This window comes from Sphaerodactylus townsendi, linkage group LG09, assembly GCF_021028975.2.
Source record: "Sphaerodactylus townsendi isolate TG3544 linkage group LG09, MPM_Stown_v2.3, whole genome shotgun sequence".
Taxonomy (NCBI): Eukaryota; Metazoa; Chordata; class Lepidosauria; order Squamata; family Sphaerodactylidae; genus Sphaerodactylus; species Sphaerodactylus townsendi.
The window spans coordinates 40,171,305-40,196,556 of NC_059433.1; the positions used below are offsets into that span (position 1 = coordinate 40,171,305).

The 25,252-nt window shown below is 42.7% G+C and overlaps 1 protein-coding gene across 1 annotated transcript; it reads left to right on the forward strand.

Moving 5' to 3' along the window:
• The first annotated feature begins 1,959 nt into the window (after nt 1-1,959).
• AFG3L2 (AFG3 like matrix AAA peptidase subunit 2) lies at nt 1,960-24,891 on the forward strand. The gene is made up of 17 exons (XM_048508245.1): nt 1,960-2,171; nt 3,634-3,733; nt 5,236-5,304; nt 7,258-7,397; nt 8,981-9,133; nt 10,986-11,060; nt 12,423-12,547; nt 13,976-14,249; nt 14,475-14,627; nt 16,116-16,269; nt 18,148-18,255; nt 18,532-18,657; nt 20,188-20,298; nt 20,641-20,756; nt 21,763-21,963; nt 22,866-23,060; nt 23,912-24,891. The coding sequence occupies exons 1-17, from the start codon at nt 2,034-2,036 to the stop codon at nt 24,152-24,154; spliced, it is 2,481 nt and encodes an 826-aa protein (XP_048364202.1). The 5' UTR covers nt 1,960-2,033; the 3' UTR covers nt 24,155-24,891.
• Nucleotides 24,892-25,252: the final 361 nt, after the last annotated feature.

Below are 25,252 nucleotides of genomic sequence, written 5' to 3' on the forward strand. Positions count from 1 at the left end.
GAGGCCCCTTCTGCACAGCAAATGTATAACGGATTGGAGGCATGGTAAAGGAACGCGTTTTCCTGTTCACATGCCGTCTGTGCAGACAGTGAGTGGAGGCCACAGAAACAGTCCGGGTTGCTGTCACGCCTTCACATGGAGACGCTTCTCTTTTTTAATTATTGTCCTACAACACATGCATAGCTACACAGGCAGGCTGAAATGAACTCCAACAGCCATACGGATGTTCCACAATATGACTAGCTGCACCTGCACAGCTGCAAGCCACAAAATTAAAAAAGGATCACCTGTTTAGCGATTTTCAAAAAACCCAGGTTGGGGAAAATAAAACGGGGCAGACTCATTTTGGTGGTGGGACCTGTGCGACGCGTGCCCCCCATACAGCTCCCCCCCCCCATTTTTTTTTACCTGTGCGGAATGGGCCTTAGATATTAACAAGATTTTCTAAGGTGTTACTAGACTCAAATCTTAACAGTTTACTGCAGACCTACAGGGTACTTCCTAAAACAACTTTACGCCAGTGTCAAAATATTGCAGCTGGAAGTTTGGGCGAATATCCCCTTTGCCGAGATCTCTGGATTTTCACAGGGAAAAAAACAGCAACTATGCAAGGTGGGTTGCGGGAGGCACACCGCCTGATAGGCTGGCTGGGTTTCAACACAGCTGACAGCAACCCATCCAAACACGGATGAGCGCCCTCCAAGGTTATGCCTCATCATTGAACATTCTCCTCGAAATCTATGGGGCTAACGAAGACGCTGTCGGAAGCCAGCAGATGTGGCATTTTAAGCGGGTGAACTGCAGAGAAATGAACTTTAGCCTACTTTCCTCAGCAGTTGGCACCACGGCCACGTGGTTCCTGACAGCTCATCTTGCCCCATGGCCTGGACAGACCGCTCCCTTCCCTGCTGAAAGCAACCTACGGACGCCCTCGGCGCTTGCCAAAATGTCCAGGACCTCGGCACTTTCCCAAGCTGTGTCAAAGTGACTCAGCTGGAGGGGGGAGCAGTCCCAGCCTGGGGGAGGGGGCGAGGTTGTATGCGTGACTTCATTGAGCGTGACTTCACTGAGAATCTTCATTTTTGGACGGGTGAAAGTTTCTCCCCTCTCCTATGAAGTAGTAGTATTTTTAACTAAAGTATTTCAGAAAAAGCTCCGTTGGGCTTGGTGGGATATTTGTTTATTAGTAAGCATATACATGATTGGATTATACTGCAGATGATTTAAACAAAAGACTGAGCCTTGGTAGTTGACCAAGAAGCTGCTAACCTAGCTCATGAATTGGCCATGAAAACACTGTAACCCCACGCAGAAACAAGAGCCAAGTGGCCCTTTAAAGACTCACAAAATATATTCCAGTGTCAGCTTTTCTGAGTCAGAGCTGATTTGCGTCAGATGCATGGAGATATAATTTATGCTGTGTTTAAGTTACAAGCACCAGAAAAGCGAGAGCGGAGAGAGGTTTATAGTCTCCTAAAGACAGGTCTAATGCATCTGATGAAGTCAGTTCTGGGTCTAGGTTGAAGGCGCTACAGAAGTTCTTCCAGATTTTGCTGCAGCAGACTAACACGATTGCTCTGCCGGAATTATACCTACCGAATAATCCATACCATGTAACGCAGACCATCTCAGCACAGTATTGCCTTTGCCTTGGTAAAACTCCGCCCGTTACGGGCACGGAAGTCCCTGAGGCTTACAACTAGTGCACGAGAGCAGGACACAAGATTGCATCTATGGCCCATCCACTTCCGCTGAGGCAAACAGTGGCTATTTTTCATTTTAACTTTATAAGGAAGAAACTGCTGCTACATCGTCGAAGAACCACCCAAAACCCTTAATGGAACTAGTAACATTCTAAGTGGGGGACAGAAAGTGAGGGAGCACGTGCGACGCAGGGGTTGTGAGTGGAGAGACGTGGTTACGTCACACGGCGCGCCGGAGGCGGGTTCTGATGTCGTATGCGCGCGCGTGTATCTCTATGTGTGAGAGTGAGTGAGAGGTGGGTTGGGTAAGGGGGCCCCGCTTGGCTCGCCATGGCTCACCGCTACCTGTGGCTGTCGCGGGGTTGCTGCCGCCGCCGCTGCTCCCCCAGCGGGCTCCCTGGACCTCAGCAGCAGCAACAAGTCGTTTGGAGCCGCGGCCTGACGGCGCCTTCGCCCTGCCCGAGGCTGGTGAGTGACAAGGCAAGGACACACCGGGGGCTCCAGGCCGCCGCCCCCTATCATAGGAAGGGCCCGCCCGGGAGCACAGCAGCCTTCTCGAGAAGCCTCCGTCGAATGCCTTTGTGGCCTGTGTTGATTTCCCCGCTACAGGTTGAAATTGCAGGTCTCACGAAGGCCACGACAGTAAATGCTGGATGCTTGTTTTCCAGTGCTCAGAGCTATACGCAATTGTCCTATAGTCTTTGCAATTGCTTCGTATGGTAAATATAGACCACCGTTTCCATTATACAGATGGTGAGGTTGAGAGAGAGGTGCTAGGCTTTGGCCGCCAGGTAAAATTAAGGGAGAGGTGAAATTTCTTCCAGGCTCTTCCTGATTGCTGTTTGGTGTGCTGATTCTCTTTCAGCTCTCGATCGGCTCCTCTAATGTGTAAGCAAATGGGAGGCTGAAGTGAGCTAAGAGGTTGTTATGGCGGTTTAACTGATGGTAAGTTCCTACTTATCAGACTAGGGAGAGAAGTACAGTTTCTCTTCCTTTGCTAGTCATATTCTGCATTTTTTTGGGAAACTGCATGCAGATTTCCCAGGCCTATTATGCAGGGTCTACCAGTCAATTTCTGGTCAGATGAGAGTCCTGCAAATGATGCTGGACTGGATAGGTACCACATGTTCTTAAGCAAGAGTGTATACACAGGATTACAACACAGTGATCTTTAGATATGCTAGCAGCCATTAAGAGATTGAGTAGCCTTTGTACATCATGATTATGTTGTGGCCAGAAGATAACTGTTCATTCCTGAAAACACTGAAAGATAGTATAGTGAGTGCTTAGAGTTCTAGGCTGGGATCTGGGTAGGCCCAGGTGTTACACAGCTCATTGGATTATCTTGGGCCAGTCACACACACACATGCTCTCTCTCTCAACCTAACCTTTCTCTCAGGATTGATGTAAGGATAAAACGCAGAAGGCCCGTGTATGCTGCTCTGATATCCTTGGTTGAAGGGGGATGTGTAAATGTGCCAAATAAATACAGCAATGCTATTAAAAATGTGTTTCTTGCATCATATTGGCGTAAGGACAGGGCTACAGTTAGATGAATTTTGTTAAATAACCAGACCTTCAGTGTGTAAGAAGGGACTTCGCAATTATGTTGCTTTGTACCAGATCCCCATAGTACAAGCTTGAGCAGCTTACTAGTTGCTTCCACATAGAGCTTGCACTGGTACAAAATAACATGTGAATAACAACCAATGATGAAATGCAATGTCATTGGCTTTTCTGTCCCATAAGGTGTTTCATAATCAGGATTATATATGCCTTAAACTTTCCCAAACTATAGGTGAAATTGTTTGCATTTATTTGGGGCATGTGTTTACCAACACTAATGTTAATGTTCAGCTTTAGGATAGTACATATCTAATGGTATAAAGCCAGTTCGTTATTCTTATAGAGATTACTCTTAATTTTTCAGCTTCAAGACCAAATTGCCACCCAGGTTCCTGCAAGTCGAAATAATGCCCTTGTAAATGTAATTGCTGCTTACAGACGACTCTGCTCCCAACCTCCGAAAGGTAATTATTGCTGCCTGGTAACACTGTAGAGAGGCTTATAGAACACTGAATCCTTTTATTGTGGAGCTGGTCTTGTTGATGGCAAGGATTGTAGTTGCAGCTAACTCTGAATAGAGAAAACTATGATCTGCTAATCATAATGCCTTTTACACAAAATAATATTTGGTTTCTATTTTGCCTGCATTGCTGTAACTTCATAAAATAGGCATTTGTCAGATATTTAATACCATACAATAGTGGATCAGGCTGGGAAACCCAGTTAGCTGAAATCAGTGGATCTTCCACATGGTATCTATAGGATAATCCTTAAGTCTCTGCATGAAGCTGCTTTTGAAGATTGTTCAGCTGTGTTCAGAGTGTTGATAGGGTCTGGCAGCTGCAAGTACAACTGTGTTGGCTGCCAGTGTGCTGTGAGGTCCTTCACTGCTTCATATGGATTTCGTATTGTAAACTGCCTTGAGTGTTCATCTGTAAATAGGCAGGGTATCAGTGGTCTAAATAAGTGATTAAAAGTCTTGGGGTTCCCTGTCTTAGGCTGATCTGTTTTTTTGCTTTTTAATCTTAGAAAATATCTCCTTCTGCCCTCTGAAGCTGCTTGTGTGGAAGGTTTCCAAAAGAAAGGAGGCTGATAATTTCAACAATGCATAACGCCTTCTTCTGAAGTCATGTAACTTTTAGAATGTTTACTGAAGATGAATGGTCAGCAGCCAGACTTGTGGTTGATAATATGCAAACATTAATTTCCCCTCCCCTGTTTTCTCATCATCACCACCTGTATGAGTTCCAGAGCCTCAGGTGTCCTTTTCCTGTCCATCCCATTCAGTTGATAACAAGTCATTCTTCAGCTCCTCTTTCACTGGCACCCAGAATCCTTTTAGTCACCCTGCTTTTTGTATGCACAAAACCGGGCCAAGCCATGTAAAAAATGGAACCTTCCCATTGCTTGATTTGTGAAACAGATCAAGAATCTGTTTTCAAAGCCAAGGCTCATTGGATCCAGAAAATATAGTCCCTCCTTTCCTTGATAAGAATCAAGCCTGCACCTTGTTCTTGCTTGCTTTCTGACTTATTCCCAAAAGTGGAGACATGGAGATGGATATTGTGTACTGTATGTGGAAGGAGCTGTTGGGATCTCTCCCTTCCCTCAGCAGTTCCCTATGAGTATCAAAAGGGCACCAGAGGAGCTGAGAACATCATCATCATCATCATCTGTTTTGTACCAGCAGGAATACTGCTGACATGATGTAGAATTGTTCCCCCTCCCACCTCTTCCCTCCCATTTTGCAATGGAGTTTTTGCCCGCACAGATCCCCCGATTCCCCACCTCACTTTTTGAGCATTCTCAGGGAGCACAGATGGAAAGCCAGGAAAATCAGCTTCTCTTCTGTCCTCTGAGAGAACTGTGAGGATCTCCCATCTCCCTCTCCTTACTTCTGCCCAGATACTTGCATTCCCTATATTACATAGGTGACTTTTACTTTTGTTTTCTTCCCTCTTAACAGGATTTGAAAAATATTTTCCTGATGAGAAAAAAGCTAATGAAACAAAAGCATCAGATGGAGACACAAAAGGTACAAAGAATCTGTTCAGTCTGTGACCTCTGTTTAGAATAAATACTGTTGCTATACATTTTGACTATTTATGAATTAAAGCTGTGACAGACTCCTGTTTTTACACACACCCCACCATCCAAGTCCTATCTCTGACTGTAGATATTAATTGCATCACAGAACATTATTATGAAGAAGACTCCTTTTACAGTGATCTAGTTCCTATGGTTGGCTTATATTTTGCAGCAGTCATCTTACCTTTTAGATAGCCTTGCTGTAGTTCCATTTTCAAATTATTAAATACAACTTTTGAGTTCTCTATCAGGCTTTTATATATCTGGAACAGCTTGTTCCCAAATATAAAAAGATTTAAAGGTGCCCACCCACAGGGGGGTGGGGAGGGAGGAGGATCAGGGAGGGGGCCCATCATCTGGTCATGGGCTACCCACCCTTTGGGGAAAGTTATGGGAAGGGGGCCTGTCATCTTGTTGTTGCCTGCCTACCCTAGGGGGAGGGGGATCTTTAGAAAAAGATCTAAAGATCTTTTTAAATCTGAAATAACTAATGCTGCTATCCCCCTTTACATTCCCAATCTTGTGTAGTTTTTGAAGTTGCTTACCAGTAATGATTTTGGTGTCAGTTTGTGATCTGAAGCAAGGAACTGAATCTTCTGTATGCACAGTGACAGGAGGCAGGGTGACAAGGCAGGGGCATACACAGAGCTTGCTTCCTGAAATAAAATTGTTTATGTTCTTGTCCTAGTGACAATTACTTGTATCTTAATAATGAACTTTATGTCTAATTGATGGGTCAAATGATGGGCATGACCTGAAAAACTGAGTGTGGAACATTTCTCTAAGAAAAAACTAATTGCAATCTGAGCAGAAGTCTGTATCTGATTAGATATGGTTTTGTTCCTTAGAACCTTGGCCATAAGTTTTTTACAGCAGAGTGATTTTCTCCAAGTATCTTGTGATGTGTGTTCTGAAGAGCTTTCAGCTATCCAAACCCAGAGGTGGTAGGGCGTGGCACTGATGCATCGACTCCTCCAAAAGGGCTTTTTGGCGATGCGGAGAACATGGAAAAGCCCTGAAACCTCTCCGCTGCCCAAAAGCCCCATAGGGCTCACAGGACATACACTACCCAAAGGGAGGCATAAGCTAAGGGGTGGTTCACCATGCTACTGGCTCTCAGTCCCAGAAGGGAGATGACTATGCCCCTGGGAATTTCCTGGCCACCCCCTCCCACACTGGTTTTCAAGTGGGACACTAACGCAGCCCCACCACAGCCTGGAGTTCTGGGTTCTGTAGTGGTGAAGCTGTGTAATGGGTGGCTGCCAGCGTGTCTCTTCCTCCTCTGGGGTGAGTGCCCTGGGGAATGCAAGCACACTGGTGCGAGGGCATGGTGCTCCCTCAAACCCTTTGGAATGGGCTCTCACCATTTAAATTTTGACATGTCCTGTTCTAAGCATAAGTTGGCTTGGGTAGCTTTTAGTAATTCAAGTATTTATCCTTCAAAAATGCCAGTTTTCTTGGATTTTCTGTATGAGTCCTAATTTGTGCAGAGGAGTTTCTAGCTCATACCTCATGCTGGTAATCAGCTCTTATAAGATCTGATTGCTACTATCAAACTAAATATTATGGTGTTTCTGCTGAAAACGGCTGCCTCCCATCTAGTTTTTCCCTTTATAGTTTCTAGTTTCTTAGCTCATGTAGTGATATAATATCCTTCATTTCCACATCCTGTGTTGCCAGCAGCCTGTAACATTAGATCATGCAGAGGTTCATGTCATGATACAACTTTTACCAGATTTAAGGTTGAAAGAAATTCGATATTGAGCAGCAGTTATTGTAGGTAGCTCCTTATTTACTGGAGTGTCTCATTTGACCTTTATTAGCTTTATAACTCTCGGAAAATACAAGTATGACAGAATTTATGAAGGGCTTTAGAATCTTACTTTTTTTTCTTTTTTAGATGTAAAACCAAATAATTCCCAGCGGCCTGCCAGAAGCAGCACTGGAGGAGGTGGAGGGAGCAGTGGCGGCACTGGTGGCAGCGGGGGGAAAAAAGGTGGCAAGAAAGAAGATACTGGCTGGTGGTCTAGATTACAAAAGGTCAGCATGAGGGGGTGAGGGTGGCTGGGTGGCTCTTCCACCTTCTGGTCAGCTGGTGGTAGTCTGTATTGGTGTTGCCTAATGTGCCAGTACATGGCCTTCTTTAAAGCTAAATTGAGCCAATAGACTGAGCATGACATTCTTGTGTTCTAAATATTGGTTATTGGCTCTTGTGAGGTTTGCCAATAAAGACGTGTGATCATTTCAGTTAATGATACTCAGGTAAAGTTCACGTTGGAAATTCTGTTGAGTGGAAATTCTATTTAAATGATGCTGTTCAGTCACTCTGAAACAGGTTGTGTGAAGTATGTTGTTTAGCGGTGTGTTGTGCTTGTGGATATATTTGTGGTCCAGTGAGCTCTTACCAGAGCAGGCATCCATGTTCATTTCAATATAGCATGTAGCAAAGCACTTGCATCCCTTGTTTTGGCTCCAGGTATACCCCCTCCCATCTGCCCCACAGCTGAAACAAATACGAAAATGCTTTATGTAAGGTATTTGTATGTTAACCTTCTTAACGAAGCTATTTCAAGACACTGAGGTTATTTCCTTTTAGCTAACTGTATATTTTCTGTCTTCCACCATCTGATTTATGTTGGAATTAGGAAGGGTGGCTGTGTGCATGAATGTGAGCATTCCAGAGCAAAAGAAAACCAACTCACTTGCAACACTTCCTGATACTTACTATGTATTCAGTGATTGTAGTTTTATCGGCCACATTTAAAAATAGTGGCTTGTGCATGTGGGTGTACGTGTGTGTAAAACAGAAAGGCAGGCTGAGGACCAGAGTTACAGCATTCTGGCCAGTTTGTTCAATGCCACTATGCCAACAGTTTGTTCAATGCCAACAGTTTGTTCAATGCCACTATGACCCATGTGACGTGCTAGGTGACCTTTCCATGGAGTCAAGCATCTCCAGCCCTCTGGCCAGCACTACAACATAAGGGGAAGTGGCCCCGAAGCAGCAGAAATGGTTGGAGCTCAACAAGCCTAGTCTGAACCAGTTAGGCTATCACCAAGAAAGATTTGGTGCCAAGCAAGAACTGGGCAAGCCTGTATATTCGGGCTGAGGGGGAAGGGCAGAGCGATGTGAATAAAAGTCAAAAGAAAGACTCACAGGACCATGATGTCATCAGCTCTACAAAGGAGGGAATGAAGACAGGCAAAGTTTTACTGTCCATCGTTGGAACTCTGTGCTTGAGCAATCCTTGCATGCATCTGGGCCTGGTCAGTCACTAGGGTGAGTGTGACTATTGGGAAACACATGTAATTTCAATACAGCTTTCAGTTTGTTAAAAGATCCAGGCCTAGGACTGTCCTTCCATCTATTGATGATGCAGGGCCTACAAGCCCAGCTTCCTGTCCAAGGGGCTGATCAGCCCTTGATTGAAGGTAAACAGGGCAAAGGTGCAGCTCTGTACCTAACAAACTGTCCTCTTAATTGAAGTGATAAGGGAAGGGCTTGTGGGTAGGTAATTTTAAGTTATCCCATGGTTTCATTGAATTGTAAAACTGGAAATCAATAGTCCTATGTAAGAACAGCTTATCCTAATCCATTTTTTCTTTTTTCCCTTTTTTTGTAGGGGGAGTTTCCCTGGGATGACAAAGAATTTCGTTTCTATTTTATGGGCAGTACTATTTTCTGGGCTGGTGTTACATATTACTTTTTCTTCAGAAATGCTGGGAGAGAAATCACATGGAAAGACTTTGTCAACAACTATCTTTCAAAAGGAGTGGTAAGTACTGCAGGAGATTCTTAGTAAGCAGCGATTGTTGTAGATGCGTATGAACTGATAAGAACTGTAAAATCTGGAAAATATAAGTCAGTTTCAGTTAAAGCAGTGGTTGCAACTTGGACCCATATTTTACTCCCGCCCACTTGATCCGCTGAGCTCGAAGCATATGACAGGAAGTTGTGTAATACCACTGTCACATAGCAGGCAGAGGAGGAGCCCAAGTTATGACCTTCCTTACAAGGGGTAACAAAGCAAGACAGCCCAAGGAAGGAAACACCAGCTTCCTCCCTTAAAATATGCCTGTCAATTTATTATTTATTTATTAATTAAATTTATAGGCTGCCTCATCCCCGAAGGGCTCGAGGCGGCTCACAACATGGCTGTTTCCAGCAGCAATTTAATACAGCATAAAAACTGAATCCACTAAAACACAACAGCAGTTAATAACAATAAATAGATTAAAACAACTAAATTGTGTAAAACATACACACACAGGCGCCCGATCTAAAAGGCCAAAAGAAGAAAAAAGAAGGGGAGGAGGTAGGCAGGGGCCAGGATGGAATTAGGGTCCAACCAAGGTGATCCAGACAGGCAGCTTTGATTTCAGTGGGGGGCGATGGGACCGCGGCCGGCCCCTCCAAAAGCCCGGTGGAATAGCTCTGTCTTACAGGCCCTGCGGAACTCACCAAGGTCCCGCAGGGCCCGGACAGCTGGAGGTAGAGCATTCCACCAGGCAGAGGCCAGAGCCGTAAAGGCCCTGGCCCAGGTCGAGGCCAGCCGCATTGTCGCAGGGCCAGGGATCACCAGCAGTTCTGCCGCTGCCAACACCTTCAAAAGTTCTGGCAAACAGGCAGACCTTGCTGTGCCTCCTGAAGCTCTCCAAGGAGGGACTGCCCTCAACTCTTGAGGGAGTCCATTTTACAGAGCCAGAACAACTATGGAACAGGCTTTGATCTGTGGCAGAGGGGCCACTCTAAGTGGTGGAATAGCCACAGATGACTTTAGTTGGCACAGAGCGGAGTATGGAGGGAGATGGTCCTTCACATATCTGGGTCCCAGGTCAAGGAAGGTTTTGAAGGTCATAACAGCACCATGAATTGAATTTGAAAGCAGTCTATGGCTCTTTCAAATTGGGCAATGTATTTTCCTGGTGACTAGCCCCCAACAATAGTTGGGCTGTACCAGTATAAACTGGGGCAGGGCAGTATTCAGATACCTTTCTGCTGTGCCAGAAGAGATACATCCCATAGCCTAAGTTTCAAAACCAAAAGTCCTACCAATTGTACTTTGTCTTGCAGATGTGTCTGATCCACTGGGGTTCATGGTCTGGTATGGAGAGCTGTTTCTAACATTGGGGCCAAAGTATTGATGGTGATATTACACTTGAGAGGGCATAGACGATGGTGGCTGTGGGTGCTGAACCTTTCTGCACCTGCCATTTCTTCCTACAGCTATTCTCACCCAGCTGAAAAAAAGACATTAGCGATTGGCTAGAAAAAGACTGATGTTGCAGAGGGACTGCAGAAAGAAACAGACCTGTGGGGAGCGTGTCCAACTTGTACTTTAAGTCGTACAAACATGTATACTCCTTGGTTCATGTGTTTCTATGGCAGATCCCTATTTAGAGACCCTGGTTGGCCTCTGTCAGGGCCATTCAGCCCTCCAGTTGTTCAAGTCCTTTGAAGCTCTACGGGGCTGGTGAGGAATGAAGTTAAGAATGCCGTTAAAATCCTAATCATTTGCCTCTGAAAAGATAGTTCTACTATGATTATTTTGCTGTTACAAACTCCTTATTATTGCTTAAATACATGCACACTGGGAGTTGTTCATAATTTCTTCTGTGTCTTCACAGGTGGACAAGCTAGAAGTAGTTAACAAGCGCTTTGTCAGAGTGGTCTTTACTCCTGGAAAGTCACCTATTGATGGGGTAACTTGTATTAGTTTGGCTAAATGCATTAAATGGGGTAAAATTCTTAAAAAATGTTAAATAGAAGTTTGACTTTTAAACTAAGTTGTTGGGCAGAAACAATGTCTGCTATATATCAAGAATATATAAAATTTTCTGTGTGCTTCAAAACTCTGTAAAATTTATATTCTGATGTTACTGGATTTTTTTTAAAAAAATCCAGTAAATGTATTTTTTAATTTGCCTTTAAAATGAGGGGTTGGTTATTTCTAATTTAAGCTTAGTTTCGTGAAATCTGAAGGCTCTACGCTGTTCTAAGTACACTAACTTGGAAGTAAACACCAATTAATTTAGTGGGATTTAATCCTGAAGAAATAGGCATAGATGGAGCTGTACATTTAATTTTGTGTAATGTTATGGTAGGAAGAGAGGAGATGGGTATTTCTTTGGTGGAAAACTCCTTTAGACCAAGAGTTTCCAGGAAAGTACCCTGGAAATCATCACCACCACCACTCAGGACCTCCTGAGATCCTCTAGAGCAGGGGTAGGGAACCTGCGGCTCTCCAGATGTTCAGGAACTACAATTCCCATCAGCCCCTACCAGCATGGCCAATTGGCCATGCTGACAGAGGCTGATGGGAATTGTAGTTCCTGAACATCTGGAGAGCCGCAGGTTCCCTACCCCTGCTCTAGAGTGAGCCCTGACAAATGCAGTAGTCTTCTAATGCAGTACTAGAACAATAACAAAATACCTTATAACAAAGCTGGTAGCGTCCATGTAGTCTAGTATATGGAAAACAGATTAAGAGAAATATGCAAGAGAAATAGATTGCTCTAGTGAAACCTAAAAATGCTTTTATAAATAGGTTATTGGAAAAAAGAGAAAAAAGGGGGAAGCGTGACTGGATTAAATAGGGGTGGAAAAAGGCAAAACAAAATACAAGAAATCACACAGCAACAACAACAGAGATCTTCAAACAAAAAGCAGTGCAGTTGAATTAAGTTAAACACAGTACCTATGCTGTAGCTTGTTCCTCAGAGCATATGCAGTTTCTTGTGGTGACAAGAAGTCAAAGGAATCTTTAACCCTACCCAACTTCCTGAGGACACAGTTTCCACTGAAAACTGAAGATAGAGAAAATCCAAAATGAACAGATATTTATAATAAATGTACAGATATTTATGTTAAGCCAGCCTCCTTTCTAAGAATGACTGGTGTATTTCTCCCACCCTATGATAATTCCCATCTCTGATGTCAGCAGCTGCTTTTATTAATGAGAGCCATATCCCATATAGTCCCACCTCCATCAGGCGATAGCTCTGAACTTCCACAACAAATAGCTGGTCTGGTCTAAATTGGGTTTTGTTTATCCCTTTTTACAGCAATATGTCTGGTTTAATATTGGAAGTGTGGACACTTTTGAACGAAACTTGGAAACTGCGCAGCTTGAGATGGGAATAGAAGGAGAGAACAGATTGCCTGTAGTATATTCAGCAGAGAGTGATGGGTGAGACCTGGACACAGTGGGAATTGTGATAGTTTATTGTATATTGCCTTGGTCCATTCTTTTTGGCAGTTTTGCTGTCTTTTAAAAGCTCAGTTTGCTAGACTAAATCATGAATAATGGCACCATTGTAAGACCAGCTGCTCTACAAAAAGTGTTGAGTGACTGTCACTGGACTGTTGTAATTGGACAGCAAAAGTAAACAGATTTCTCTGAGCAGCTGTTTCTGTTACCTGGTGGTTATCTCTAAGATGTTATTGTAAACATTACATTCTAAACAAACAATTACTTTCTAGCTGCCCTTTAAAAGTACTGTTTTTAAATCCCATTTTAAATAGTTGCAGCGATCCAAAGAGCAATTCAAGTTCACACACATCTCTTGATTTTTTTTCTTTCAAGCTAATGTTGTATCACTAATTGCTTTTGAGTCTTCCATCAGTTTCAAAATCAATTTGCTATGAGATATTTGGGAGTGGGCTGCAATTCAAGAAAAGCACGTCTAAAGTAATCTGGGGCTCATAGCTGTACTTTCATGAGTCCTTGGATCTTCCTAAAACTTGCCCAATCTTTGGTTTTCCCTTTCCATAAGCTTTCCTTAAGTAAATCATCCTGCTACCTTGTAATGACAAAAAGAAAGAGTTGTGAACCGAGACACCAAAATACCGGCTTTCCTTCCCAGCAACTGTCTCCTAGTTTTTCCCTCTGTCCTCCTCCCCCAGGTCCTCTGGCGTGAGAGAAAAGCAGGGATAGCTCTTGTTCCTCCTAGAGCCAGAAAAAAGTATAAAATGGCAGAAGCCTGCCATAATTCTTCTCTAAACATTAGTGCAAGAGACTAAAACTCTCCATGTCTCCCTTGAGCCTCCTTTGTGTATTGGAGGATTTTAGGGCAGATCCTTTCTCACCTTGAAAAAGGTAAACATCAGGCCCTTCTCCAAACCAAGGAATGGAGCCTGTGTTTTTCAGCAACTTACTTGCCAGAAATCATCAAACATTTACCCCTGACTCTTGGTAGATCTTATTTGGGGAATGGTTTGGAAAGGAATGACACATTTTCAGTTTTATTCTGCAAAACAATTTTTTGCTATTACTCTGACTTCTATAAATAACACATCTATATATTTTTAAAATTCACTAGACTTAGAAAGGGATGAATTCCTGAAATGTGACAGGAATTAAGTTGCTTCTTTCTTGAAGCAAACCAGAAGGCAGAGCTAAAAAAGCTGCTGTGAACTCTTTTATTACAGAAATCTTTGTATGTAATAGCAATCTTTGTGTGTAGTAATAACACAGCGTATTTTCAGTGCAATCACACTTCCCTGGGGTGATTGCTGAGAAAATACCTTTGTGCATGAGCTTTTGCTTGTCTCTGTCTTTCCTCTGTGCTATGAAAAAAATCTGTTCCTAATTGTCGGCATTTACCCATGTTTTCAGCTCATTTCTTCTGAGTATGCTGCCAACAGTGCTGATAGTTGGCTTCTTGCTCTACACGTTAAGAAGAGGACCTGCTGGAATGGGCCGGACGGGACGGGGAATGGGCGGACTCTTCAGCGTGGGTGAAACAACAGCCAAAGTTCTAAAGGATGAAATAGATGTAAAGTTCAAAGATGTCGCTGGCTGTGAGGAGGCCAAACTGGAAATAATGGAGTTTGTTAACTTTCTGAAAAACCCAAAGCAATATCAAGATCTTGGAGCAAAGATCCCAAAGGTGAGATTTTCTGCTTCTGAAAAAAAGGAAGGGTTGTAGGGGACCTAAATATACAAAAACCAGATTAAATGGGGGCTGTAACAAGATAAGAAATTGAAACATTTGTGTTTGGTTGCTGTCATGAAGTCACAGATTCTTAAGGGAAACACAGGACTGGTAGAGTTCAAAATAAATAAATCTATTTTAAAGTTCTTATAATTTGAAATTAATTTTTTCCTCTTTCAGGGAGCCATTTTGACAGGACCCCCAGGCACTGGGAAAACACTTCTAGCTAAAGCCACAGCCGGAGAAGCCAGTGTTCCTTTTATTACAGTCAATGGGTCTGAATTCCTAGAGATGTTTGTTGGTGTGGGTCCTAAGCTAAGAGGTAAGCTCTATGTCTCTGCTTGAAGTTATTGCAGTGTCAGTTGCTAAAGGCCGCTCTCTAGTTTGGCAAGGCCAAAAACATGGTTATGCAATAGCCTGCATCAATTGCCCAACTATTTTAATTAAGAACTATCAGTTATAGAACACTCAGGTGCTAGAAAAGTTTATTGCTATTGTGGCCTGCAATTTTTTTACTTCATATTAATAATTAATCATGTTAGGGATATTGAAGTATAATATAAACATAGCTACTGCATTTGTTGGAAGAGTGGCTTTATTTATCAGCAGCACATTAGCAACATATGCAAGGCTGAGAACTGACACAGCAACAGTGAGCTAATCAACGTCTGAAAAATGTTGTTAGGAAAAGCTGTTTATTGTCCCAGCAAAGTATGGTATTAGCAAGGCATTCATGTTTAGGTGTTTAAGCAGGAACATGCCACAAACTGTCCAGAAAGAATTCCCTGAAACGGATTTTGCAGTTTACAACTCCACAGTAAAGAGAGATGGTTAGAATTTGTTGAATATTATCCCCACTTCAGGGAGACTATTAAACCCTGACAATTTAATGTGGTTGCAGTGTTAACTAAGATTTAGTCAGCCAGTCCAGTCATTTACGCTTTCTCTGGGACTGTGAGGAGAAAGAGTTCAGTGTGAGGTGAATGGCTGTCATAGTTTGTGTTGTAGCTTTTAAAATATAAATGAAAACAGTGATGCAAAAGCCGGAGAATATAGAAGTATCATAGAAATATTGTCTTCTGCTGTATATCTTAATCAGTTGTGTTACAGCATACATAAACAATTGTGTCATCACTCTTTAGTACAGCTGGTTTCTGTTCCAACATGCAGTAAATGGTTGCCATCTTTCTAATAAGTATACGGGAGCTAGCCGTGCTTGCTAGTCATGCTTGCCCGTGGTTGTCATAATTTGGCATACTCTCAATAATAATGCCCTAGAAAACAATAAAGGAGATTCAGTAAATATATTGTTTGGTATGTTTGAAGTATGTAATAACTTCATTCCATGTGTCTTAGTTCTTATCAGAAATCCAATCATTAGATCATACTTTGTTATAAAGTTATGGGGTTGCCTGAGCCGTAAATAATCTTTATAAGTAGCTTGAGGAGCAGGAGTTGATGGTGAGTTTAAGAACAGGTTACAAAACGCCATTGGATTTTCTTTTCTTTTATACTGTGTATGGTGAAGTCTATGTAGCATTTCATTCTGACAAAACATTTATTTCAAGCTGCTATTTAGACATAAAAACTTTGTTCTGCTACTTTCCATGGTTTTCTAGAGTTTTGTGAAGGTGAATGTTTAGTTTATTTCATTATTATCATATTGGCTAGAATATAATCTTCCTAATAGTCATGCAAATTACCCCATTTGTATCCATATTTGAAGAATATGAATATAGTTTTGGTGGTGTATTCTAAAGTCTAGGAAAATTGGGTGGATAGCATTACATGATTGAAAATACTTTGTGTTTTCTTTTACAGGTTCGGGATTTATTTGCTCTGGCTCGTAAAAATGCCCCTTGCATTCTCTTCATTGATGAAATAGATGCAGTGGGAAGGAAGAGAGGAAGGGGTAACTTTGGAGGGCAAAGTGAACAAGAAAACACACTCAACCAACTACTGGTTGAAATGGATGGTAACTATTTCATTTTGTAAACCTGGTACACCTCTCCCCTTGTATATTAGAGCAACACCTCAGTTGTAAACAAACTATTGCTCTGGAAATACCGTATATACTCGTGTATAAGTCGACCCGTGTATAAGCGAGGCACCTAATTTTACTACCAAAAACTGAGAAAACTTATTGACTCATGTATAAGTCTAGGGTGGTAACTCCAAAGCAGGCGGGGGCAGGGAAGAGTCAGGGTGCCCGCTCCCTACCAGATCACCCCCCCCCCCCCCCCGGCCGCCTCCTGGATCCCCACAGCAGCCCCAGCCCTTTGCTGCTCTGGCGTTTCCTTGCTTGCGAGCAAGGAAACACCAGACAGAGCATTCGCCTGCTTTTGGGGTTTCCTTGCTTGCAAGCAAGGAAACCCCAAAAGCAGACGACTGCTCTGTCTGGCGTTTCCTTGCTCGCAAGCAAGGAGACTCCAAAGCAGGCGGGGGCAGGGAAGAGCCAGGGTGCCCACTCCCCACCGGTCACCCCCGCCTCCCGGATCCCCACAGCAGCCCCAGCCTTTGGCTGCTCTGGCGTTTTCTTGCTTGCAAGCAAGGAAACGCCAGAGCAGGCGGGGGCAGGGAAGAGCTGGGGCCACCCATGATGCTGGGCGCATGCCTGTGGGGCGCCCAGCAGGCTCCTGCCCACCGCCACCTGTTCGATGCTGCTGCTGCTCACTCACTCATCTTTTTCTTTCCCTGCAGGCTCGGTTCAGGGAAGCTGCCACTCCGGGCAGCCTGTTTCTATCTTTCTTAAAAGGGCAATGCTCCAAAGATTGCTTAAGCTTAAAAGGAGCATTGCCCTTTTAAGAAAGATAGAGACAGGCTGCCCGGAGCAGCAGCTTCCCTGAAACCAAGCCTGTAGAGCCTGCAGGGAAAGAAAAAGATGAGTGAGTGAAGGGGATGACAGGTGGCGGCGGCTGCCAGTGGCTTGCATATAAGTCGAGGAGGGCTTTTTCAGCACAAAAAAAGGTGCTGAAAAACTCGATTTATCCGCGAGTATATACGGTAGCTCTGATACGAGTGCTATCAAGTAAATTTCTTGGGGGAGGGGGTTATAGTTAAAAGTACAATAAAGAGCTATGACATGTTGTTAAAAGGGATAGTTAAAAGTAAGAGATCCAGTGTGGTGTACTGGTTAAGGTTTCAGACTAGGATCTCAGAAACCCAGGTTTGAATCCCCTCTGCCATGGAAACCTTCTTGGATGACCTTAATCCAGTCACACACTCTCAGCCTCAGCCCTGGCAGGTATTTGGATGGGAGACCTCCCAAGGAATGCTAAGCGTGTGATCTGGAGGCAAGCAGTGGCAGGCCACTTCTGAACATCTCTTGCCTTAAGAGACAAGATTGCTGCAAGTCAGCTCTGACTTGATGGCAAAAAAAAGGTAAAGCAACTTCTCCAGGTGCTATGATTCGTGCTATCAGTACTATCAAATCAGTCATCTCCAGACTGATACTTCTGATGTTTCCTCAGCGCAGCAAAGAGGTTTTCATTATCTGTTCATTTGAAATAAAACATTCTAAAAGTTGTTTGAAATGGCAAAGTTCCCTTTCTTTTTAGTTTGTTGAGTAACTAAGTGAATGATGTGGAGGCAGGCAATGGCAGACTGCAGTTCCAAGTTAAGAGTAAAATTTCCTGCTGCGGCCCCCAGTCCTAAGGGTCAGCGAACCTTTGGGAGCAGAATGAGACGCAGCACGAGAGGCTGACCAGATCTGCGTGAGTGGACCCAAGGTCACAGAATGGTTTTCTTGGTAAACATGCAAAAGTGCACTTATTATGGTTGTGAAAAGGTTGTGTGTGCTCATAGCAGTCGTACTTGTACATAATTAGGTGCTTGGTTTTTATTCTGTTCCTAGGGTTCAATACTACAACAAATGTAGTTATTCTAGCAGGGACCAACAGACCAGATATCCTAGACCCTGCGCTTATGAGGCCTGGACGGTTTGATAGACAAATCTTTATTGGTAAGCTACCCCCCATGTTGGGGAGGACATAATATTTTTATTTCACATTTATAACCCTGGGAGAGGCTAAGGGTGGCATACATGGGGGTTATTCCAATTTAGCCCCTGTGAGGCCGATGAGATGGAAAGTGCTGAAGGTCATGCAGTGAGTTTTATGGGAAGCATGTTGGAACTAGTTCTAACTACATTGCTGCAGATTAGTAAGAACTGTTAATGCTTAGAACATTTTTCATAAACAGTAGATTTAAAAAATCTTTTTCTTTTAAACTCCTTTAGGGCCACCAGATATAAAGGGAAGAGCATCTATTTTCAAAGTTCACCTAAGACCCTTGAAGTTGGATAGTAGCTTGGATAAAGATAATTTAGCACGGAAACTTGCCTCTCTGACGCCTGGATTTTCAGGTAGGTACTCTTATGAAACATTCATTATTTTGGAATTGGTATAATATGTTACTTGTTGGCATCCCATGAACCAGAGGTGATATAGTGGACGTTTATTCTTCATTGCTCTCATGTTTCTTTATAAGAAGGCAATACCGTATATACTAGGCCACCAAAAAGAGAAAATAATGAGCCAGAGATGACCTTTGCCAACCATCTGCAGTGACTCTCGAGCAGTTCAAGGGAAGTCCACCTCAGCATTTCAAAACTCTGTTGTGCTTGCTGTCCCCATGGGTGGTCAGAATTCAGTGTACAAATTGGCTGACTGCCTCATGACAATGAAGTATTTCTCACCTTCTGATCTTTCACTTAGGGTGATTCTGCATGGACCAAGTAAAATGGGTCAATGCCCCTTTTAAAGTATGGGGGGGGGGGGAAGATCCCATAGAACTGCCCCCACCCCAGACTTCTAACCAATTTTTTTTGGCCAGAACCCAGGTTAAATGAAAATCACGACATTAGCGACTTTTTTTGTTTAACCCAGGTTTCAGGTGTTTCCTGCTTGCCCGTAGAAACTACAGCCCCTGTGATGCACCAGGAGACGAGGGACGGTGTTCAGGGACGGTGCAGCCTGTGCAAAGGCTGCACCGCCACCTCCACCCCTACTTGGATCGTCCATGCGAACGGTCCCCGGGGGGGGGGGGGGCGTGCCTCTGCATTGTTTATGCCGACGCACCCCGTACTCGCGCCCGTGCGGAAAGGGCCTTTGTTCCGTTGGGAAGTTTCAGATCCACATTGTAAATAACTCTGATTTTAATTTTTTGGATCTTGCTGGTCAGTGACCGTAAATAAACTATCTATCTAACTCTGATTCTTTTCTGTGTGCCCCCTTCCTTCATTCCATCTTCCTTCTGGAAGATTAATCTGTCCTGACTCCAATTTTAAAAGTGTGCTGGGCACAACTGCTGTTTCCTCTTCTGAACATTAAATTTTGAGTTGGCACCTAAAAGAGTATTGTAGTGCTTTATTTCCCAGGATGGCGGGAATTTAGCCTCTGTCATAAGCCTCTGTCTTTTAAAAGACATTGACTGGATCCAAAGGTCTGTTCTAGTAGCTTTATATTCCCAAAGGGAATATAAGCAGGAAGCCCTCCATTCTGCATATCTTTTTGGAACTCAAGGGGAGTCTCATGTGGCAGGGCGATCTGCTGTTCAAAGAAAAACAAACTTCAAAGGATGTACCTAAAGAAACTGTCTGAATTCCCAACTGTCTGAATCCCAGATGATAAATTTCCCTTAAATATATAGGACAAACCCTTAATGCTGGATAATTATACAGAATGAGTTGCTTTAGCATAGTATATAAATGAACCATGGCTTTAATAGATAGTTTAAAGTTGCAGGCACAAATAAATTTTAATCTGTTACTAGTAATATTTTTTTTCCACTGGAATGTTAACTATTTTTTTAGAAAAAAATCTAAAATTATCTCCTTTGTGGATGAATATTGTAACTAAAAGTAGTTCTGTTTGTCTTCTCTTGGTTTTTTTAGGTGCAGATATAGCTAATGTGTGCAATGAAGCAGCTTTGATTGCTGCCAGACATCTTTCAGATGCCATAAACCAAAAGCACTTTGAACAAGCAATTGAACGAGTGATAGGAGGTGAGAGAATAACTTCCTGAGACTGCATTATCAGCACCATTGGTGTGGCAATGTTCTTTTGAAGTTCCTTGTCTTTAAATAATTGTGTTGCTTTGTAGTGAATATTTGTAGTGAAAAATTGTCTTCTGCCTTGACTTTCAATCCCTCAATCAAGGGATGTTAGAAAGGAGAGAAAAATGGAAAGGGTGCTATCTCATTAATTCCTAAAAATATTGCTTTTCTTTCCTTTTTTGACTGTGTGATGCATGAGAATCAGAATCCCAAAAGGACGAGAAACAGAAATTGTTTTTTCAACTATTTGGGTGTAATGTGTGTAATAAAAACTTTTTCTTTAAATGAAAGGCTTGGAAAAGAAAACCCAAGTTCTGCAGCCAGAGGAGAAAAAGACAGTAGCCTATCATGAAGCTGGACACGCCGTTGCTGGATGGTTTCTGCAACATGCTGATCCACTTCTGAAGGTAGGTTGGCTTGATAAGCAATCATTATTAAGAGCCTCTTGTGCCAAAAGATATGTCCTTGGGCTTGTGGAGCATTTTATGGTTAGCTGCACTGAGTATTATGATGCAGCCCAACTATTCCTTTTAGCTAAGTAAATCTTGGTGGAGGAGAGTCAGTTTGTCACTGTCAAACTATTCGTGACTGAAATGTTCTCGTACAAACCAGAATAGAAGACTATTGGACATTGTGTGTAGGTAGGCAGAAATGTGCAGTGGATCTTTTGACTTACATCAGAGGTTGTTTTTGTGCTAGGATAAAGTCTGAATCATGAGGCACCACACACTCACAAGGAGTCTGAGAAATGGTAGCATTCCACCGATGGGTGTCCTTGCTTGGGGTTAGTGAAATGAAGAGTTTGATTACGGGTGCAGATGGTCTAGCACACGCTCATAGTGGTGTGATCCAAGATTCCCGCACAGGTGTCCACACAGCTGCATTCTCATTCGGCACTTCAATGCCAAGTACTTGTGGAATTTATTATGATCTTAACCCCTGTGTCAAGGGGAGGAGATATCCCTTCATTTCCCTGAACTCCAAGCAATCTATTACTCCTGCACTCACCAAACTAACCAGAATGGTACAGAATTTGAGAAGAACAACACAATGTCTCCTCCCATTTTACTGCTCCTCCTTGAGCCACAACTTCCACACAAGTAGCAGCTGAGGTAGGAGAAGATATGTGGTGAAAACAAGACTGAATTTTTAATCTGATTTCTCAGCAGAGACATTCATTTGCTCCCTTTTCTTATACTCTGAGCTACATTGACCTTTAATGATGATCCAGTCAACCTAGTCTTGATTTTCAGAGTACTCTTGATCTATTTTAACTTGTGTCTCATAATAGCTAACATTAACCACAACTGCTTTTCTTTTTAATTTACATGCATCCTTGCAGGAATAATCATAATGTGAAGCACAGATCTGTCTTACATTAGGATGCCTTTTTTGTTTCCTCTCTGGCACAAGGTATCTATTATTCCACGCGGCAAAGGATTGGGGTACGCTCAGTACTTGCCTAAAGAACAGTATCTGTACACCAAGGAACAGCTGCTTGACAGAATGTGCATGACTTTGGGAGGCCGTGTGTCAGAACAAATCTTCTTTGGCAGAATTACAACAGGAGCCCAAGATGATCTAAGGAAAGTTACTCAGAGTGCATATGCTCAGGTTTGTGTTTCTTCTGTAAGCCTCTTTTGCTTTCTATTGCTGTCACTGTACACTTGATTCATCTCTTTATCTGATGGATTCCAAAAGAGCCAGTGTGGTGTAGTGGTTAAGAGCAGGTCCACTCTAATCTGGAGAACCGGGTTTGACTCCCTGCTCTGCCACTTGATCTGTGGAGGCTTATCTGGTGAACTAGATTAGCTTGTGCACTCCACATGCCTACTGGGACCCCTTGGACTAGTCACAGTTCTTCCGAGTTCTCTCAGCCCCACCTACCTCACAGGGTGTTTGTTGTGAGGGGGGAAGGGAAATGAGTTTGTAAGCCCCTTTGAGTCTCCTTACAGGAGAGAAAGGGGGAATATAAATCCAACTCTTCTTCTTGGCATCCAACATCATCATCTTGGCATTGTTTGGATCTTAGTGTACATATTATTAAATTGTTATAAATTGACTTAACAAATTATTTTAAAATACTGAAGGACATGGAAGATTTGGGGTGGCTGTTTGCTTTTTTGGAGTGTAGCTAACAGTATGCAGAAGCAGTTTTAATATCCTGAGAATGATACCATTTTTGCTGCTTTTATTTAATAGTTCAACACATGTGTAGTATTCAAGGAGTGTTTAAAGAGCAGAGAACTTAACAAAGCATGAAGAGTAATGCACATGTTTTAAAGGGTAAACATAGATCTTGATTGAAGAGGTGTGTAGAGAAATAATCCTAATGATTCCTTGGAACTTCTTAGAAGTTCACATTTAAACATGTAAATGTTCAATGTGGTCAGCAGTGACTGCTGTGGCTAAATAACCAAAGCTGGAATAAAAGCTCTACATGTTGTCACTCATAGTTCAGGCTTTTTAAGAAACAACATTGCACCAATGTATCTGCTATACTGTTGAACCCTCAGATCGTTCAGTTTGGCATGAACGAAAAAGTTGGCCAGATCTCATTTGACCTTCCTCGGCAAGGAGACATGGTGTTAGAGAAACCATACAGTGAGGCTACAGCAAGATTAATAGATGAAGAAGTGCGAAAGCTTATTAACACAGCTTATGAGCTGACATTGTCCCTTCTGACTGAAAAGAAGGCTGAAGTGGAAAAGGTACGTGCCTAAATAAATTGTTAATATTGTTGCTTATTTGTCTGGAACACAGATATTTAACAAAACTGCTGTGATCAGATTGATGAGAAAGTAATGGTCATAATTCAAGCACAGCTCTGGTGGTCCCATTTTCCTCTACAAGAGCAAACATTTTCCTCCTACGTTAGTGGAGAAAGCATGCGTGTAGAGGAGATGAATATGCGGGGCTTACTGCAACTCCTTTATCCACAGAAAGTGAACAGTGTCATTTGAGTCTTGGAGATTGCAGACAAAATCACTGGGTATATTGGACATCCTATATAATAATTCCCAAGTGTGCCCCCTATGTGTGGATACTTTGGGGCATGCTTACCCCAAACAGATGTTTCATCCAACTTGGGTTACTGCCCAAGTTTCTAGAAAACTTGGGTTTAAATTGGGTTTAAATTCTTCCCCCCACCCCACCCCAATAAAAAAGTGTTGCAGAGAACGCACTTCCTTTGGCGGCAGCCTCCAGCCGGACCCCGGATGTGCAGCTGTCATGGAATTGCAGTGGTGGATCCCCGGATCCCCTCCAGGCCTGCCCAAAGCAGCCCCCTGCTACCGCTGAGCTGGAATGTGAGTGAGAGTGAAATCCGATCTACCCCGTCACACACAGGTTTTGCAGAGCCCCGCTTGTCCCGTATAATTTCCATGGGACTTCATACTAGTTGCTACTTAGAACGTGTGATACTAGCTGCTGGTAGTCTGTTGCTCTTGATTCTAGGTTCTGACCACACACTAGTGAAATTTCAAAAGCTAGATTACTCTTCTGTCCGTTATGAAAGCCAAATAATTAGGAACTTAATTAGGTGTAATCTGATTTGTTCTAGGTTGCTTTACGACTCTTGGAGAAGGAGGTGTTGGATAAGAGCGATATGATCGAACTGCTTGGTCCCAGGCCATTTGCTGAAAAATCTACTTACGAAGAATTTGTTGAAGGCACAGGCAGCTTAGATGAAGACACCTCACTTCCAGAAGGCCTTAAAGACTGGAACAAAGATCGCGAGAAAGAGAAAGAGGAGACAACAGATGAACAGGTAGCCAGACAAATCACAGGAGACATGCCATTTTAGTGTTGAAATGTGGCATTGTATAAACTGGTACAGTATTTTTCGTGCGCACGGAAATGGAACAGTGCGCTTGTCCCAGAGACTGGCCTTCTGCTCCTGGAAAGCAGCAAACGAGCCATGGTGGAATGAGGAAGAAATCTTTTTTTTAAGCTAAGAAATATCCCAATGTCATTGGAAGTCATGTCCTGGAAATTATTCCCTGAAAGAGACCTTGCAGCTAATGGGTATATGCTGTGAATATACCCTTCCAGATACGTATCCAGATTGTATAACACCTGCCCATCAATGGGAATATTTAATCTGACGTGGAGTCAGAGTCAGCCGAGAAACTTCAAAAAGTCTACAAAAGTTAAGACTTTCTGTCAAATACAAGTTGCAAACTGTGCATCACTTGACCCTTTTATCAGGAAGTCAAGGTAATTCATAAAAGCACTTTCTGTTCTACAGAAACATCCAGTTTTCATTTGCTGCCGACTTAATTTCATCACTTCACCTTGCTGTCCGTAAAGATTAAGCCAGTAACTGTAATGTATATTGGCAGTGAAACTGGAAACCTACTAAAGAGCTTTTCTGTCATTTATGGATCTGTGACTACAATGAAGTGTAAAACCTAAATTATATGATTGCAGTTTTAATAAGGGTGTTTTCTATAGGGACCTGTAAGATATCGAACACATGAATATACTGAGGTTTTTGTAAATACAGTTTGGAAACAATAAAATCAGATATTGGACTTTGAACAGACACATTTTCGTGTACCTTAAAATAGTTGTCCGAAGGATTTGAGTAAATATTACTACAGATATTTTATTTAGTTGCAATCACTTTTAGGAGTAGTTGGTGTACCTCTGAAGATAAGGTGCTAGATTTATGGATGAGCTTTTATTTTTCCATACAGGATATCAGCACAAGCCTTTGGAAGGGTTCTGAAGGTTGGCATCACTCTTGCATTATTTCCATATACTGAAAAATCCTACTTTTAGGAGTACCTGAAGTGACTGAAGTAGAATCAGGAAATGATAGTAAGCTTACATTAAAGATGCAAGAACTATCCTGGCAATTGCAAATAATAAAAAGGTCATGCTGAATAAGCTAAACCAG